Here is a 16497-nt window from a genome sequence, read left to right as displayed (position 1 = left end):
ATAACGAAAACTTTCATCTGGTTAAATTGCGATGACAAAACAAACCACGTGACGTCACCACGTCGCGAGGTGACGTAAGCGACTGACCCACTTGACCATTTGACGTCGCAGACTCCACCGCATCAAACACACTCAAGCGACGACGAAATTAGAAATCTTCACCCGGCCTCCAAGCAACGCTCCAGGAAGGAGAATTAGACGGTAAATAATCGTACTATATGGCAGCAACTCGATCACATTTGAACCGTATAAGCGTTTTTTTTCTTCGTTGGTTCGTTTGCGGGCGGCAGTCATCTAGCTTAGCAAGTAGCCTCTCGCCCGGATGACGTTTAGCCTCGAGTCACGAGCAGAAATAAACAACATCAAGTGATCCAAGCGTGGCTTGTGAATAGGACGAAAACGTTTAAATACGTTTTAATCCCTCAGAACGTCCACTGCGCGTGAGGTCAAATAACGGAAAAGTCGTCATCACGGGGGCGAGCTTGCGGTGTTCGCTCAGCTCGGATAACTGCTCATCGCCGTCTTTAAGAGGTCTTTACCACCTAGTCTCCTCTCGGCCACCTTTTCCCCCCACATTGTTTCATTTTCAATAAACGACGACGTGTGTCGCATTCGTTTGATACGCCAAGGCCTCGTTGTTGCTGGAGGAGTGCCCGCTGCGGGTGCTTCATGTTTGGATGTTTGTGTCTATTTCCACCAAATGGCGCAGAACGCCACTGAGCCTGCGTCGATGCTCTAAGTGGCTTATTTTTATCAATATTGTGATGTTGAAATTTCAAATCCCTAGGATGGTTTACGAAGGGCTCTTTGGACACAAAAACAAGTTCACTTGCAACAAATTAAAATTGCCATGTGTTATTGACCTCGTCGCGTGTTTGAACAATCTTATGGTTTGTTTGGTACCCGTCAAATTGATGAATTTGTCACCCATGTGTTTGCTATGCTAGGTTGAAGAGATTACAAGCAATTTGACAGTTCTGCTGTCTGCATCAGCAGGCTTGTGGTCATTGCAGTCTCGGGTGAGCTGGAGCCTATAGCAGCTGACTTTGGAGGTGGTTGACATCCTTCACTGATGACCAATCAGTTGTAGTCGTCTTTCTGACAACTGTTGACAGCATCTTATAGTCTTGATGGCAGCTCTCATCTCAAGACAAATGAGATGAATCATGCATTTTATTGCCAAGGCCTTGCTCTTCGCATGCACCTGCACGTGTGTGTGTGTGTGTGTGTGTGTGTGCGTGCACGGGTGGCTAATTAGCTTGCAGAGCTAAAGTGTTCACGTGGCTTTGACTTTGTTTTGAAGAGGCTCTTTTTGTTTCCTTTTGGGCAAACGTCATTCAAATAGTCCATTTCAATTTGTTGCTGTATTTCTGCTTTTCCTAGCTCGACACAAGATGTCCCAGGACAAGAGTGGCTTCCCCGTGATGGGGGAGTGCAACCCACTCCACAACAACGTCTATGGCCCCCCGCAGCAGGGTTTCACCATGCCGCCGCCCAACTACAGCCAGGCCCCCGGAGGCCCGTACCCGCCGGCCGCCGGCTACGGCCAGCCGGGCTTCCCTCAGACAGGCTTTGGCCCCGCCCCTTACCCGCAAATGCCCTACCCTCAGATGCCCTACCCTCAGGGACCCTACCCTCAGGGGCCCTACCAGCAAGGACCTGGGCAGCCGGGCTTCCCCGGGGACCCCTCCGGTGAGTGAACAGCCCAAAGAAAGCAGACGCGCAAGTTTGAATGTCCTGGTGTTGATGCCATTTGTTTTCCCAGCACATGCTGGTAGCCCCGGTTACCATGGCGACGTGCCTCCCACTTACTACGACAATGAGGACTTTACCAACTCTGGCTTTGAGGACAAAGGCATCCGACGGGCTTTTATCAGAAAAGTAATTTGCTGCGTCGGCAAACCTACAATCCCAAAGCCTTTTTGAAAGTCATTTCAGCATATCCAGAAGGTTCCTGTTTGAGGGGCTTGAGCGCCATCTTGTGATCACCTTTTTCCTCCTCCCTCAGGTCTTCATGGTCCTCACCGTGCAGCTGCTGGTCACCTTCTCCTTTGTGGCTGTGTTCACCTTCGTGGACGAGGCCAAGGTGTTTGTACGTCGCAACCCGTGGACGTACTACATCTCCTACGCAGTCTTCCTGGTGTCTCTAATCGCGCTCAGCTGCTGCGGGGACTTCCGCCGCAGGCACCCCTGGAACTTGGTTGGATTGGTAAAGAAAACAAAAAAAAAGGGGGGGGCAGATGTTGACGAGTTCTTTATGGGCAAATTTTTTGTCTCCCTCCTCTGTGTCATCTTGTAGTCCATTCTGACCCTGAGCATGTCCTACATGGTGGGCATGATCGCCAGCTTCTATGACACAGACACCGTCATCATGGCCGTGGGCATCACCGCCGTGGTTTGCTTCACTGTGGTCCTTTTTTCACTCCAGGTGGAGACCGCACCCATGAACGTGAGCTAACCCCGGTTGCTTTTCTAATGTCCACTCTTGTCTCGTTCTTCAGAGCAAGTACGACTTCACTTCCTGCCAAGGCGTGCTCTTCGTGTGCCTCATTGTCCTCCTGCTCTTCGGCATCCTCTGCATGTTCATCCGCCACAAGATCCTGCACATCGTCTACGCCTCGCTGGGGGCCCTCTTGTTCACCTGCGTGAGTTTGGGAGGGGCCGGGGACTTTAACTGGCTTGAAAGTGGTTAGTTAATGCATCTTTTTTTGGGGTGGGGGGCGTTTGTCTCAGTTCTTGGCGGTGGACACGCAGCTTCTCCTGGGCAACAAGAAGCTGTCTCTGAGTCCCGAGGAATACGTCTTTGCTGCCCTGCACCTCTACACGGACATAGTCAACATATTCCTCTACATCCTGGCTATCGTGGGACGCTCCCGCGAGTGAGCAAAGCGGGAGCAAGTGGGCTTTCTTCCCCCCTCCCCCTTCCTTCCTTCCTTCTGCTCTTTTATTTACTGACTGTATTTTGCCATGTTTAAAACTCCCCGTGTGCTTCTGCTAACCCAAAATGGTCGCTCGCTGGCGAAGTCCCATCTGGAGAGGCGTCCTATCTCCCGTGCGTGTTTGCCCCTTTCGACTGGAATCATCCCTCCGATTGTAATTGCATGGCAACGGCGGAAAAACCACCCGACGCTGGTTTCTTTAAGCATTAGTCAATCGCCTTTGCGCGGTAGCCCGGCTGTAAATAGGTCCACGTAGCACTATACACAACTTAATCATCATTGGGCGGCCGGGGGAGGGAGCTGTAATGCAGGGCTGGCCAACACTGAAGAATGTTTTGATATTTTCATTGTTGTTTGTTAAGTTGCTAAAACCAAACCATTTGTTCTTGATAGTGCATTATTATCCCATTTGGTCCCTCACGCTTTGTTACAGTGAGCCACCAAAATATTTCACAAAATCTACTCGCAAGACATTGTCCAGTAAATGCAGTCTACTCTGGATGCTAAATTACAAATTTAAAATACTAAATTGATCACAACTTGTTTTTCTTTTCATTACTTTTGCAACGTCAATTTGGTTTGCAAACATTTCGTCTTATTCCCATGTGCTATGCTCTGGTCGGTCATATTTGTTTTTCATTTTAGTTTTCACTTGATTTTGCTGGCCCTTAACTAAAACAGTGAGCCAGTCTCGGACACCCTCGCTCTGACTTTTCTAGTGCGCTAGCTCAACCTTGAAAAAGTATGACAATGATGTACAAGTAAAGTAAGCCTTTCGTTGTACTTATTTTTCCCTTTCTCCCTGATTGGTCATTGGTGCGCAGTGATCGTATTTCTTTTTAGTTCAGTAGTTTCATGTTTCCGTTAAGTATGCTTCACATGATTATTTCACGGGAATGACCACTAATAAAGTAGCCCGACGCTGGATTTACACATTCAACGGAGACAAATGCATGATAACTTATTTATTTATTGATCATCATGTAGATGACTGTTGAGTTACTAACTCATGACTGGAAATGTTCAAACACTGGTGACAAAGTGACACTGAAGGTACCGCTGCAGTCTCACGCGGTGTTTTTAATGATTTGTCTGGCATTTTATTTCCCATCCCATGCATGGCCCGTCGCATGTGCATTGTCAGCACATCATGCAGTTTGTATTTGGGAAGGTTTGTTGCTTGGCGTAGGTGTACATAGAAGCCCTTAGATGTGTATAGGCCGGGCGCGCGTTTTACATTGTACGTAATGCCTTCCATTGGAGTGGAAACATTTCTCCTTGCTGTCTGTCGGCTTTACATTAAAACATAACATGTGGAATGTGTGAGGACTTCTGTTCATTTCTCTCAAAAGTGTGTCTTTAGCAAAGTGGTGGGTATACCAGAGCCTATCCCAGCTGTCTTTGGAACAAGAGGACAACAACGACATATGGTCATGGTTCATTCTACAAATACATTTTGTTCAGTATTTCTCAGCCGGTTAAGTTGCAACAATGAAGATACAAATAGACTGTACATAAGAGCAAATTGTGAAAACAACACAACAGATAAAAAGTGAAGTGTGAAAGTGATGTTGAGCTATACAAATCGGGTGAACAGATTTGGGAGAGAGGGGTGTGGGCACAGACAAGCAGATATTCACGAATGAAGAGGTTTTAATGCAACTCAATAGAGTTAGGTGAGTGAGGGGCGTGAGGAGCACATAGCCAGCCGAGCAAATATTCACAAATGAAGAGGTTTTAATGCGACTAAATAGATTTTGGTGAGGGGCGTGAGCATAGATGAGCAAATATACGCAAATAAAGAGGTTTTAATGCAACGACATAGATTGGGGTGAGGGGCGTGAGCATAGATGAGCAAATATACGCAAATAAAGAGGTTTTAATGCAACGACATAGATTTGGGTGAGGGGTGTGGGCACATAGACAAGCATATTTTCACATAGAAAGAGGTTTTAATGCAACTAAAAACCAAAATCCACACAAGAAGGCCTGAGATTTAAAAGCAGAATCATACAACTGTGAGGCAGACTGCCGGCCGGCCGGGCACGTGCATACAACCAATTGGAGCTCGTTAAACGAGCCGTTTTCCAACCCAAACTCTACAATTCCTGAGCGTAAAACTGAGCAACTCGATAGGTGGGTTGACTACTTTGCTAGGGGTTCAAAAAAATAATAATAATACCGATGTGCTACGTTGCTAAAGCTGAAGCTACGAGCATCACATACTTTACAGGTGCTTCCCAGCGCGGCTAATTTGAGCACAGCTAATAAGCTAATTGTATGTTTAACGTGGCGTTAAATTGTCCTAAATAAATTCGTTACCACCTTTTTAACAATATTTGTTGATATTCTCACGTGTTGTAACAGGGTTCAACATGGAAGATATTAGAGCCAAAGCAGGTGAGTTGGTCTAAGATGCATTCTAATGTTATAATTCTATATACAGATAAACAAGTCCTCTATTCAATTATAATCCTCCCTCCACTAGGTGGAGGACTACAGGAGCCCAGCATTCAAGAGCTGGAGAACAAACTCGTGAGCCTGCAACAAGGTGACCCAACTTTTTATTTCTTAACACATGAAATAAAATAAAAACAACTTCGAAAAGCTAAAACGCACTTTGATGTGCTTATGGCGTGTATAGTCCATTTTCTCATACGTCGTTCTAGTTTTGTAGGTTGACGTCATTTATTTTGGTGTCAGCGGAAATGGTCCCCGTCAAAGTTATTTCTATTTCCGTTTTTCATGGCGACGTGTTTTAACGTTTTTTTCTTTGTTTACACGGCACGCAAGACGCAACACGTGTGTGCAATATGTGCACTATTTTCTCCTGTGGGCTTAGAATTTGAAGTTAGCGTCAAATTACTTTCGGTGAACGTTCAATTCACGTCTTTTTAAGTGCGCCAATAAGAAAGCTTCTTTCTGATGACGTACTTTGACCATGTTTCCATACTGTTTACTTTGAAGCTACAAAATGACTGCGTAAATTGAAATTGTATGGAGTTTTAGAAAGCTGTACATCAAGAGTTTTCTGTGAGAGAGGCGGCAAATACAATTAGGCAAAACCGTAAGTTATTTAGCTACTCCTCTCAGTCAAAGCAGCGATTGCAATGCGCTCACGGTATTATCAGTTTGGTACATCCTTACCTGCTAAGGTTATGGAATTGTGGGTGTGATGAACAGGTCGGATATGAGACATGATTAAAAATGTCTCCTTAGGAAAGGATGTTGACATCCTTCTCCTGCGCACCTTTCTGACCCATATCACATCGATTCGGAAAGTGAACATTTTCAACTAACTAAATTGGATACCCTAAATGATTCATACTGTTTCGTGGCAGGATCAAGGTTCTTAAAGGTCAACTGAATCTATTTAATCAGTTCCCCCAAAAGATTTGTCCAACGAATCACCACAGTCAAGACACACATTAATCCGACTTTTTTTTTTTTTTTTTACATCTAGTGGAAATAACCCATACACATCAAACAATACAACTACCCCCCTCCCCCAAATGATTATATATAATAATAATTGGCTCGGGTAATTAACACATTTATTTCACTTATTTCCTTTGGCAACAGTCTCTCACCCGGTCGTGAACGGGAAGTTGCGTCGCTGACTCGTTCGTGAACGGAAAATTACGTCACTGACTCGTAAAGTCCCTCCTCCATCTATCCCTCGCTGCTGATTGGTCGTTCACGAAGATTCACGAATGAGTGACAGACAGCATTGCCGCTATGCCATTGCCTGCCAGCCGACACACTTGATGCCGACATTGATGTTTTCATTTTGTATTTATTGGCTTGTAGATGGTGTTATATCAAATGTGTTTGAATAAAAGTTTGAAAAAAAACCTTATGCCGACATTTGTTAATTTACGGGAGCCTGATATCATTTTGAATCTTTTTTCCCGTTATATGATGGTGTGTTTTTGCAGCCCAAAAAGATCTGGAGACTGATATTATGAAGAGGAAATCACTCATTGTTTGTCTACAAAAGGATTTCTCTGCACGTAAGGAGCATGCGTATATTTTCAGCAAGCAAAAGTTGAATGTCAACCAACCACAAACACGGAAATGGAGTTCCAACTGCAGGCTGCTGGGGGGGGGGGGTTGCTCTGTCTCAGTCACGTGTCGTGTAGTTGTGTCCTTGGGCAAGACACTTCACACACCTTACCTTCAGGTCGCCATTGTAAATGAGAAAATGTTCTCAATTGGCTTACCTGGTAAAACATTTCATTTAAAAAAAAAATCATTCAAAACAGGCTTGAATAAATAACCAGCAATGCCTAGAAGCTGCCACTAGGGCGGAGTATCACACAGCCAAACACCAACAGTTGCGTTATTGTCACAGTGAAATTGCCTTGACATTTTTTGCATCATTCTTGTGAAAAAAATGTTCGCACCGTGGCCTATTAACAGGTTGTTAATTGTTTGGTACTTTGTTAGCATTCGCAACGGGATTGTCCTAAAATGTCTCAGTTGTCATTTCAGGGCAAACAGAGGCCTACCAACTGGAGAGGACCGAGCAGGAAAAAGAAGGTACTGGAGATTCATGTCCAGTTCAGAACGCCGCCGTCAATCAAGTCTGCTTTAAAAAACAACAACAACATCCCCCCCCCTGTCCAGAACTGTTGCAGAAGTTGCAGCTCCAGTGCAAAGAATCCAAACATGAGAATGTCAGGTGATTTTTCACACTCGAACCTGTGGAACGACATACCTTGAAGGTCGACTTCCAACTTGCAAGTTGTCTTCCATTGAAAATCGTCATCAAGTCTTTCGAGCCAGAAATTGAACAGCCAATCGCATCTTTTGAAAATGTCGCATCACGTCGTATCATGCGAAGCAGCGGATGGCACGTTCTCAGTTTTGTAACTGCTTGATGTCCATTTTAGGCTCGCTGAGCGGAACAAGAAAAGCGAGGAGCTCATCTCTCAGCATCGTTCTGAAATCTGGGAGTTAAAGCTCAAGCATCGCAAGATGAAGTGCGTGTGATTTTGAAGCGCAATGATATATGGCCACAGTGATGACAGGACGTGTTTAAACCACAGGTTGAAGTTTGAGAATGAGCTCCACTCAATGACGCAGCAGCACAAGCAGCTCTATGCCGCCATTGTAAGTGGATACCTTTTGCCGCCGCCGCCGCCGCCGCGTCACAAACAGCCGCTGACTCGCATCTGGTCATCTCATCCAGAAACACGCTCAGGCAAAAGAGTGAAGCGGAGCACTGACTCAAGGTAATGAACCTTCGCTACTTGTTTTTCCTTCCTCTCATGTTCCAAACTGTGAAAAGACTTTGTTGTTGCAGAACGCCAGACGTCAGCTCTTCCCATGACGTCCACCTCAAGCCTTGGTACTTTCACGGGGGGAAAAAAAAAAAGCAGGCCGCTTTGCTCCTCTTTCCTAACGTTAACCCAAGGTAACGTTCCAAATGTTCCCCCAAAAGGGTGTTCAGTTCTTGCAAAGCCATCGATAGCGTTCCTATATTGTTGAAGAGCTTGAATAAAAGTATTTGCAGCATACTTCAAATCCAATTTTATTAACACTAAATGACCGCATATTCCATTTCCATTCAAAACAAGATGAAGACAAGCTTCTTTGATGTCCAGTGAGACAAAGAAGCTTTTCTTAAGTCAAAACAGCCAGCCAATGAATTCCTGTCAATATGTACAATCCCGCATATCAAAAAAGAAAAAAGCTCCACCAGCGCAAATCTTTGGTTTCATCAGAGGTGCCATTAAAACCTTTGCGTCCTTTGGCACTTGGCTCAAGAGGGGGCAATGCAAATATTCACCGCGTCTTCTTTCACTGACAACACACCCACCCTCTGTATGGTGCAGCAAACAAACTTGACAGTGTTCCAACATTTTTGTTCATATTTGTGTTTTGGCAAAGACAAAATGCATTTATTTTTGTTGTTGTTGAATGGCATCCATCTCTCTTTGTGTATTTTCGTTTGGCCAAAGGATTCTCCCAACTTCCACTTTCAGTCAACAAGCCTACACCACTGCCACCTTTTTTTTTTCCACTTTCGGTCACCTGCCATGTTTGGCAAACTGGCACATTCTGCATCCGTCTTGACTTTTTTTTTTTTTCTTTCCAAGCGTTCTTCCGGGTTAGCAGAGGTGACTGTGTCGGAGCAACGCTTGTACGTCGTCGGCACTCGACGGCGGTGCTTTAGTCGATTCCCACGTCGTCCTCAAGCAGGCACCTTTTTCCAGCTATCCCAGTGTATTTCCCATCTGTTCAAAGAACAACAACACATTCCGTAAAAAGGCGGTCAAACATACTGAATTCATTTTGATCAGGAAATCAAAGCAGAAACAAGGTGGAAAGAATAAGATTGTACTTTTGGGATGCTGTTCCTAACTTGGTTCTTAAATGTTCCAACTTGAGATATAGTGTGTGAAAACAATCTAAATTCAAATGGAAAACCAAGATGGTATGTCACCGTAAAGTACCTCAAAGCGGCTGTAGACCTTCTTCTCCTTTCTCAGGCTCTCTATCCTCTTGAGCAGCCCCTCCCTCTCCTGTATGCCACCTTGGGGTCTCAGCAAGCGATTTTTCTTGGCCGAGAAGTCGTTGCCCTTTGCGTCTCCGTCCTCGCCGCGCTCGTGTCGGTTCTTCTGGCTGTTAGCCGAGATTTGCTCCAGGATGACCTTGGTGTCGTCACGGAGGTTGCTGCTGAACAGTACCGAGCTCCCTGAGGGCTGGTAGCGCGATGAACCCGATGTGCCAGGCGAGGTTTTGTGGTTTGCCGCGGGCCGGTCGTCGGCGGCGGCTGAGGCCGACCCCCCCGTGTCTTTACTTTGCTTCTTGTTGTAATCTTCGACCGTTTCTCTGACGGTGTTCACGCTGCCCCGATCTTCTGCCGAGGACTTCTTCTCCTTATCCTTGGGACCCAAGAATCCCTTGAGCCTCTGAGTCTGTTTCTTTAGGAAGTCCAACGTTTTGCCGTCGCCCTTCCCTTCGCCGAGCGTGTTGATGGACGTGTTGGAACCCGTCACCTTCTCCTTGGACTCGTCGTGCGGGAGAGTGGAGGAACTTTGAGAGCGACTCTTCTTCATCTCGCTCTTCTCGGAGTCTGTAGCGTCCGTGAGGATCTCCTCGCCGCAGGAGACCCTGCGAGGATTGAGTACCTTAAACTTGAGCTGGTCCCGTTTGAAGATCTTTGGGGACGGGAGAGGCTTCAAAGTCTTGAAGAGGTCTTTCTTTTGGCCATCGGACGAGCTCTCGTCCTTGTGGCTTTCGGGGGGCTTGGCGCTACTTACGAAAGGCTTGGGAGAGAGCAGAGACGGCTTGGAGGATGTAAGCAAAGATCGCAGAGTGAGTTCTGACTGTTTTCCCGATGCGTCCGATTTCTTGGTCTGGGATTCTGTCGAGCTACTCGCAACGCTGGCCGAAGTGTTTGCGGGAGAGGGATCGTCAGGGTAGTCTGCCTTCTTCTCTGCTGATTCTGGGACCTTCAGCGAGGCTTCAGTCTCCATTCTGGATGCTTTCCGCTTAGCAGCTACGTCATTGAAATACTTGAGTCGATTGGCCGGGTCGTTAAAGTTGAGAGATGAGACGACGGCGTCGGAGGTGTCGACGGTTTCCAGGTGCCGCTGAGGTTGATCTTTGGTTTCTGCTATGTCTTTCATTCCTTTTTCGCTTTCCTTTGCAGTCTCACTCTTGTCTTGATCCTTCTCCTCGGCCATTTTTTTCCACTCAAAAGATTCTCGAGACAACGATCGCCTCTTTTCTAGGATCTGGGCTACAATGGAGGATTTGCCCTCGTCCTCCGTGGCGGCGGCGGCGCTCCCGCTATGCATTTCAGCTTTGGAAGATGAGAATATGAGAGAGGAGCGCAGACGTGAGCTCCGCTGCAGGAGCGGGTTGATCCGTGAGCGGAACGAGTCGTGTTTGGAAAGGAAGAGTTCCGAGTGCTCTCTGGCTTCCCTTTCCCTGCTGTCATCTTTTGCAGAAGCCCACCTCGCCTCTCGCTCCCCGTCTTTCTCCGCTTCCTTCTCACTTCTTTCCAGCAAAAACGATGAATGAAGCAGGTCCTTGGCGATCAACTCCTTGCCGGTGCCGTCGGAGACGACGGGCTTCCCAAAGCGAGGTTTTTTGAAATCCGCTCTGGGATTGGAAGCAACGTTGGGCGGCTCCTTTAGCCCAAAGCGGGTGGCTGAACTTTCACCGGGCTCCTGAGCAGGCGGAGGATCTTCAAAGGCGTCCGGCCCGGCGGGTTGATTGAGCCCCTCTTCTCCGCCTTCCTCGTATGTGCTGAGATAGGAGTGGATCCGCCAGTGGCGCAAGCCGTGTCGCATGCTCGTGTCCTCCCCGTGCTCCTGATCTGAGTGCTTTGGAAAGGATTTCTTGTCTGGCGGGTGAGGATGCGTGGGCGAGCTCTGACAAGCATACGCCTGACCGACGGTTGGCCTCTTCTGGGCGGCGCTTCCTCCATACCTCCCGGCTACCGGAGGTGCGTGAATCCCATCGGGTCCGCTTAAATCGTCCGAGGAAAGATGCGCGTTGCCTCTCGCGTAGTTTCCGCCGCTGAACTCGAGGTCTGAGCGAAAGGAACCGGAGTCCGAATACTGGTCGATGGATAGATGCGGCGGACGATGTCTGTCAAAGTGTCCGTGGCCAGAACCCGGGCCGGGACCTTCGCTGTAGAAATGGTGTCTGGGTTCCCTGTTAAGAAGACAGCGATTCAGTGAGTTTTACTGTCTGTGGCACCAAAAGAGTGTAAGCGTACCTGCTGAAGTCTGTCTCGTCCAGATTGTTCATGACTCTGTGCTTCATGTAGTTCCTGGAGGACATGTAGTTGTCCTGGGTGCCTTCGGCGTAGCTGTGCCTCTTGAAGCCGCTCACCTCTATCTGCCGTGACACGATAGACCGTCCCTGCTCCAAGTAGGACTGCTGGGGACGAAACTGCTGCTGGGAATACTTCCCCATCACCACGGCCGCCCCGTGCTCAACGGTGTGACGAAAGGGGTCGTTTCGTCGGAATGCGAGTCCCAGGTTGCGTTCCTGATCTCCGTAGGAGAAGCCGGAGGTTATCTCGGATTGCCTCCGGAAACCTAGAGGGTTTCGTAAGGACTGGGTCCTCTTTAAACCCAACTGTCTGCTTAAGTAAGCGCCGCTTTCCGGGACCGCCGGCGTTCCGTCCGACGGGTCGATGACGAGGGGCTCGGACTGAGCGTAGAGGATGCGAAACTCTTCGTCGAACGTGGCCACCAGTTCGCCCAGAAAAAGGTGCGCGATGCAGCGATGGATTTTTTCATATGACCACATGAAGCTGAGAAGAAATACCCCAAAATTATGGGAATGACTGCAGTGAAAGAAGAAAAAAAGAACTCACCTATAATTACCACTGAGCACAGCTCTGCAATCAGCCAATAGGAAACGATCTTTCATTTGCCCCTTGAACGACTTCCCCGTTCGGGATTGATACGTTATTCCCGCCACGGTCCTGACTCGCATCATCTGCAAAATGCAAATGTCAGATTGAGGCAGATCCATCTTTCTGGATGCGAGACCTTTTTTTTTTTTTACCTGAATTAAGTCCAAGTTGACCTTGCAGTTGATCACCATGGAGACAAAGTTCTGAGCTTCCTGCTCGTCGAGAAGAATGTAAACAGGAATGTGGCGAGCTGTCGCATCCAAGAGGTCGGCGAAAATATCCACGTCGGTAAACGTGTCCATCACCACCGCAATGACCTAGAAAATAGAACAATTTGTCTTCCAAATCAAACAAAGCTATGAGGACCTCCAAATGCAAACCGGTTCAGCCCTCGCCAGACCTCGGTCGGAAAGGGCGTAGCAGCAAATTCGCCAGTGGTAGATAGAAAGTACAATTAGGGAGATAGCATTATGCAAAAATGCACAAGTCAGCAATGTTCGGGCCTTGGCTAAGTGCGATAAGGACAAGATAGGATACGACGTGTTGCTTTTTGACCCGGCGTGTGCTTTCTGGTGGCGAGCGACACTCTGCGCTCGAAGCCGCTCGGCACCTTTTTTTTACCTGCCGAGCATTCTTGATGAGTCTCCTGGCCTGTTCCTTGATACTTGGCATGTTTGGCTCCGACGGGTTGACCAGAGTGGTGACCTCCGTGGGTCCGATGAAGCTGTTCTGAGTCAGCGGCCATCCGAGGTCCAGGCCCGGAGCGGCCAGGTCGGACTGCACGGGCCAGTAGGTGTCGGACGAGCCCTCCGCATCGTGGCCCGCCTCTGGGTACCTCAGGTCGGGAACGCTGTGGGCGTGAGCGGGCTCCTGGATGGTGGATTTGATGTGCTCAATTTCAGCTTTTGCCAGAAAGCTGACCACCTCGGCTCCCTGGAGAAACTCATAGTAGCCCTGGCGGGACAGAAAGCAAGCGCCCGGTCAATGCATAGTTCTGACATCAACCGGCCCCAATATACCCCGCAAATCTCTTTTACCGATAAATCGTTTTCGATCAGTGCATCGATGGCAAGGCGGTATTCCTCCTTGTAGTGCGGGGGCAGGTAATTTGGGTCCAGGGGGTTGTCACCAATGGAAGAACTCTGAGAGCGGTGAGCCATGCTTGGAGGTATTAGTGGGAGTCCAAGTCAGGGCTGGTGCTGAGGAAGTGGCAACTCTACAACACAAAAGGGTTGAGAACTGGAGAGCACAAAATATGCGGAGGCGTATGGACAGGTTCTCCCGCTAAGATCCCGCCGAGTCAACCCGTCACAGCCGGAAACCGCTCAGACACCGAGTTGAAAGCCAATAGCACGATGCTAAAGAGGCAAAGTTGTTCAAGCCAAATCAACTCTTCTCTCGTAGGCCTTTGTCCTTCAATTCCAGGACTCCAACTTTGCGAAGGTTCCATTAAGCAATGGTCTCGAGCTGCATTTCAAGAGCGGCATAGTGCAATCAGCTGAGCCAAACAAGTCGAGCCCACAACCCCCAAATTGCCCGAATTTAGCCCTAACAACAGCACACGAGATGTCTCATCTGGTGGTGGCGGCGGCGCTCGACTTTACGAGCTCCTCGAGAGTTTGCTCGGCATTTGAAGATTTTCTGTTTCTGATGCAATTCCAACTCATGCAGATTTGTCTTGAATTAAGAATGGAGACCAAAAAAAAAAACAAGAACCCACCACCCTGCTCAGGCACTTGTCGGAGCGCACGGTTTTGGACTGCGTGGCTACGTCTCCGTGGAAACGTACAGTCTGTCATACGATGGTGGGTGGGAGGCTGATTGTCAGTGTGTGCACAAATGATCTTTGTTATTTAAGAGGCTAAGTGTTTTTGTTCCAACTCAAAGACTTACTGTGATAGGGCAGGGTGAGTCTAGTTGACTCGTGGCCCTAGTGAGTCACCAGGTCGCTCTTTTTTCTGCCCAGTGCGTCATCTGGGAGCAACTTCCTGCTTTTTCCCTTTCGTTCCTGACTTTGTGGTCTGGCACTCCCATCCCTAGGAGTATGTCGGGCGTACATGCTATTTCGCATTGAACTGTTTCAACATCAGACTGGATGGATCTCCCTCGGGCTTGCTCTGTCGTGCTGAATCATCACCTTTGAGTCGTGATGAAATTCACACGTGTTAAGAAATGACGAACACGCGACGGAAGCCGAAGATTTCCGAGTGAAGCCGGATCGAGCTTTACTGTGGAAAGAAGAAGCGTTGCTGGGCGGTTCTCTCCAAACCAACACTCCCACCTGGCTTACTGGTTGGGATTGTCAAACAAACATGGCCCGCTGGCTTTGTTTTGACAGCAACATCAAAGTGTTGAAAGAGATGGGACGCTCGTTCTCCCTTACGTGGAAAAGTGAAGTGACTGACAAGGACGGGACGACTACTTTAAAGGCAATGACAGTCTTTGGCTGAGGGTTAGTGTCAAGGTTAGGCCCCCCTCAACTCGGGTGCCTCGTTTCTTGCCTCCAAATATACTAAGTTGCATTGGTATTTTGTTTTCAAGCAAAAAAGGAAAACCGAGGCCTGTTTTCACTTCTGGGCTCCAAACTGTCACCACCGTTTCAAAGGTTTTGTTATCAGTGCAGGCCCATGTTGAGGTGAGCTCATTCCTGGCATTCCTGTCTTGACACTGAACCCAAAGAAAAATGATCTGGCAGTCATATTCCCCTATCGCATCTGTGGTCTCTAAAGCCGCCTCACCCACCCACCCACGCACGCGAGCGGAGCGGAGCGGGCATACCTAGCGTTCATTTTGTGAGATAATTCGGCTGGGCTCGGAATACCTGAGAACAGGTTGGGAGGGATGAGCCAGTTCATGCCAGCCCACAGCTGCTTTTCACCAGCGGCTGGCATTAGTCAAACAGACGAGCGCAAACACGGGCTCTGCGCCTCACCACAACCGTTGAGTGGCGCACAAAAACTCAAGGTCCGGTCGGGTGTGCGGTGGCCAGCACTCCGGGCCCGAGTGTTGTTTACGGGCACAAAAGCCAACCAAAGGTGCTTTAGCTCTTTGGGCGACACTCAAACATTATTGGCAGAATATTATTTCTGGACTAACTTGCATGTTACTACTTTTATTTGGTCATTTTTCTTCATAGTAGTTGCAGCTACCTTTTTTTCTCGTCAAATGTTTTTCTTTGCTGGTTTCCCCGTCGACAATTTGCGTCCAATCTACAACGCCGCCCCCGTCGTTTCCTGCCGGTACTGCAACATTTTCTCTGCGTCCGCTAAAATGGTCGACTATGTAACATCGAGCACGAACGGATCTTTTCCACGCTCTCAGAACAAAACCATTCCAGCAAATACCACATCTATAAAAAGACGTAGCGCCAGAAATTCTTGCCACAATACCAACTTTCCCCCCCCTTGTAATTACACACAGTGGACCACTGTTTTCCCAGTGAGTGACTCACTGGGAATACGAGGGAACCAGATTTGAATTGGAACTTTTTATGGCTCTAAACCAAATAAGATGTGTGCAGCTATGACAATAGAGGGATCAAAGTCCAAAGGCGGGGGGGGGGGGAACTTCTTGAAAGTGAGGATCGCTTGACTTAATTGGGCGCACCTTTTAAAAGGATCCCGTCTATTTGAGTGTAGGATGTCATGCTCAAGCCTCCATGCAGATCAAAGACATTTTGCATTTATGTTCTCAACTCTTTCAGACGAGAGGTGAAATGGAATGGAAAATGTAAGAAATGCAGGAAAAAGCAGACAGAAAGCTACCAATAGATGAGAGCAGCCGCATGGAGCAGAAGGACACATTGGAATGCGTAGCGTGAATAGAAGCGTGAAAGTCAAGTCAGGAAGTCGACTGAATAGAGCCGCTGTAGCCGCTGTCTGTCGAACTTTGTCTAGCCTTCCATTTACCTCCAAACTTGTACAGCGTCTTCTCTTTGCGTCCGCATTGGAATTTGTCAACAAAAAGCAAATGATTCTGAAATCCTTCCCCAAAGTGAGGCTCCAGGCCCGGATCAAGTGCCCTGCGGGCGGGCGGGCGGCCGTGCGTGCGTGCGTGCGTGTGTGTGCGCGTCCAAGTGCACCCTCGGGGCCGCCGCCACTACGCCACTGAAGCGAATGAGGAAGGATCAGGCGGGACGCTCGGCTCCCCGCTCCCCCGCTCACCGGCCCG

The 16497-nt window shown here is 48.3% G+C and overlaps 3 protein-coding genes and 1 non-coding gene across 11 annotated transcripts; 3 read left to right on the top strand and 1 right to left on the bottom strand.

Annotated features, from left to right (window-relative positions):
- Positions 1-44: 44 nt before the first annotated feature.
- Positions 45-4262, top strand: grinaa (glutamate receptor, ionotropic, N-methyl D-aspartate-associated protein 1a (glutamate binding)). Of its 2 annotated transcripts, XM_085901242.1 has the most exons (8): positions 45-201; positions 948-1019; positions 1384-1692; positions 1766-1881; positions 2009-2209; positions 2300-2428; positions 2502-2645; positions 2734-4262. In XM_085901242.1, exons 3-8 carry the CDS (start codon positions 1395-1397, stop codon positions 2881-2883), a joined length of 1038 nt encoding a protein of 345 aa, XP_085757368.1. In that variant the 5' UTR covers positions 45-201; positions 948-1019; positions 1384-1394; the 3' UTR covers positions 2884-4262. The 2 variants fall into 2 exon arrangements, with proteins under 2 accessions (XP_085757368.1, XP_085757367.1); XM_085901241.1 differs by lacking the exon at positions 948-1019.
- Positions 4263-4557: 295 nt separating this feature from the next.
- On the top strand, positions 4558-8461 carry LOC147041341 (synaptonemal complex central element protein 1-like). 6 transcript variants are annotated; one of them, XM_085901257.1, is made up of 10 exons: positions 4657-5172; positions 5307-5339; positions 5428-5490; positions 6878-6952; positions 7434-7481; positions 7569-7623; positions 7835-7924; positions 7991-8054; positions 8134-8176; positions 8248-8461. In XM_085901257.1, exons 1-9 carry the CDS (start codon positions 5124-5126, stop codon positions 8155-8157), a joined length of 501 nt encoding a protein of 166 aa, XP_085757383.1. In that variant the 5' UTR covers positions 4657-5123; the 3' UTR covers positions 8158-8176; positions 8248-8461. The 6 variants fall into 6 exon arrangements, with proteins under 6 accessions (XP_085757382.1, XP_085757383.1, XP_085757384.1 ...); XM_085901258.1 differs by having other exon boundaries at positions 8233-8461; XM_085901256.1 differs by lacking the exon at positions 4657-5172 and adding an exon at positions 4558-4615 and having other exon boundaries at positions 7991-8176.
- LOC147041342 (U8 small nucleolar RNA) lies at positions 6064-6198 on the top strand. The gene has a single exon (XR_015063047.1). It is a non-coding gene; the product is annotated as a U8 small nucleolar RNA (small nucleolar RNA).
- Positions 8460-16436, bottom strand: sack1hb (scaffolding CK1 anchoring protein Hb). 2 transcript variants are annotated; one of them, XM_085901216.1, is made up of 8 exons: positions 16236-16436; positions 13365-13543; positions 12949-13281; positions 12480-12644; positions 12286-12410; positions 11680-12222; positions 9401-11615; positions 8460-9181 (listed from the first exon to the last, which is right to left on the bottom strand). In XM_085901216.1, the coding sequence occupies exons 2-8, from the start codon at positions 13485-13487 to the stop codon at positions 9161-9163; spliced, it is 3525 nt and encodes a 1174-aa protein (XP_085757342.1). In that variant the 5' UTR covers positions 13488-13543; positions 16236-16436; the 3' UTR covers positions 8460-9160. The 2 variants fall into 2 exon arrangements, with proteins under 2 accessions (XP_085757342.1, XP_085757343.1); XM_085901217.1 differs by lacking the exon at positions 16236-16436 and having other exon boundaries at positions 13365-16197.
- Positions 16437-16497: the final 61 nt, after the last annotated feature.

The sequence above is a fragment of the Syngnathus leptorhynchus genome, chromosome 20 (genome assembly GCF_054491065.1).
Source record: "Syngnathus leptorhynchus isolate UIUO chromosome 20, UIUO_Slep, whole genome shotgun sequence".
NCBI classification, from domain to species: Eukaryota; Metazoa; Chordata; class Actinopteri; order Syngnathiformes; family Syngnathidae; genus Syngnathus; species Syngnathus leptorhynchus.
The sequence above is the reverse complement of the archived record's forward strand: the minus strand, read 5'-3'. Positions and strand labels throughout refer to the sequence as shown.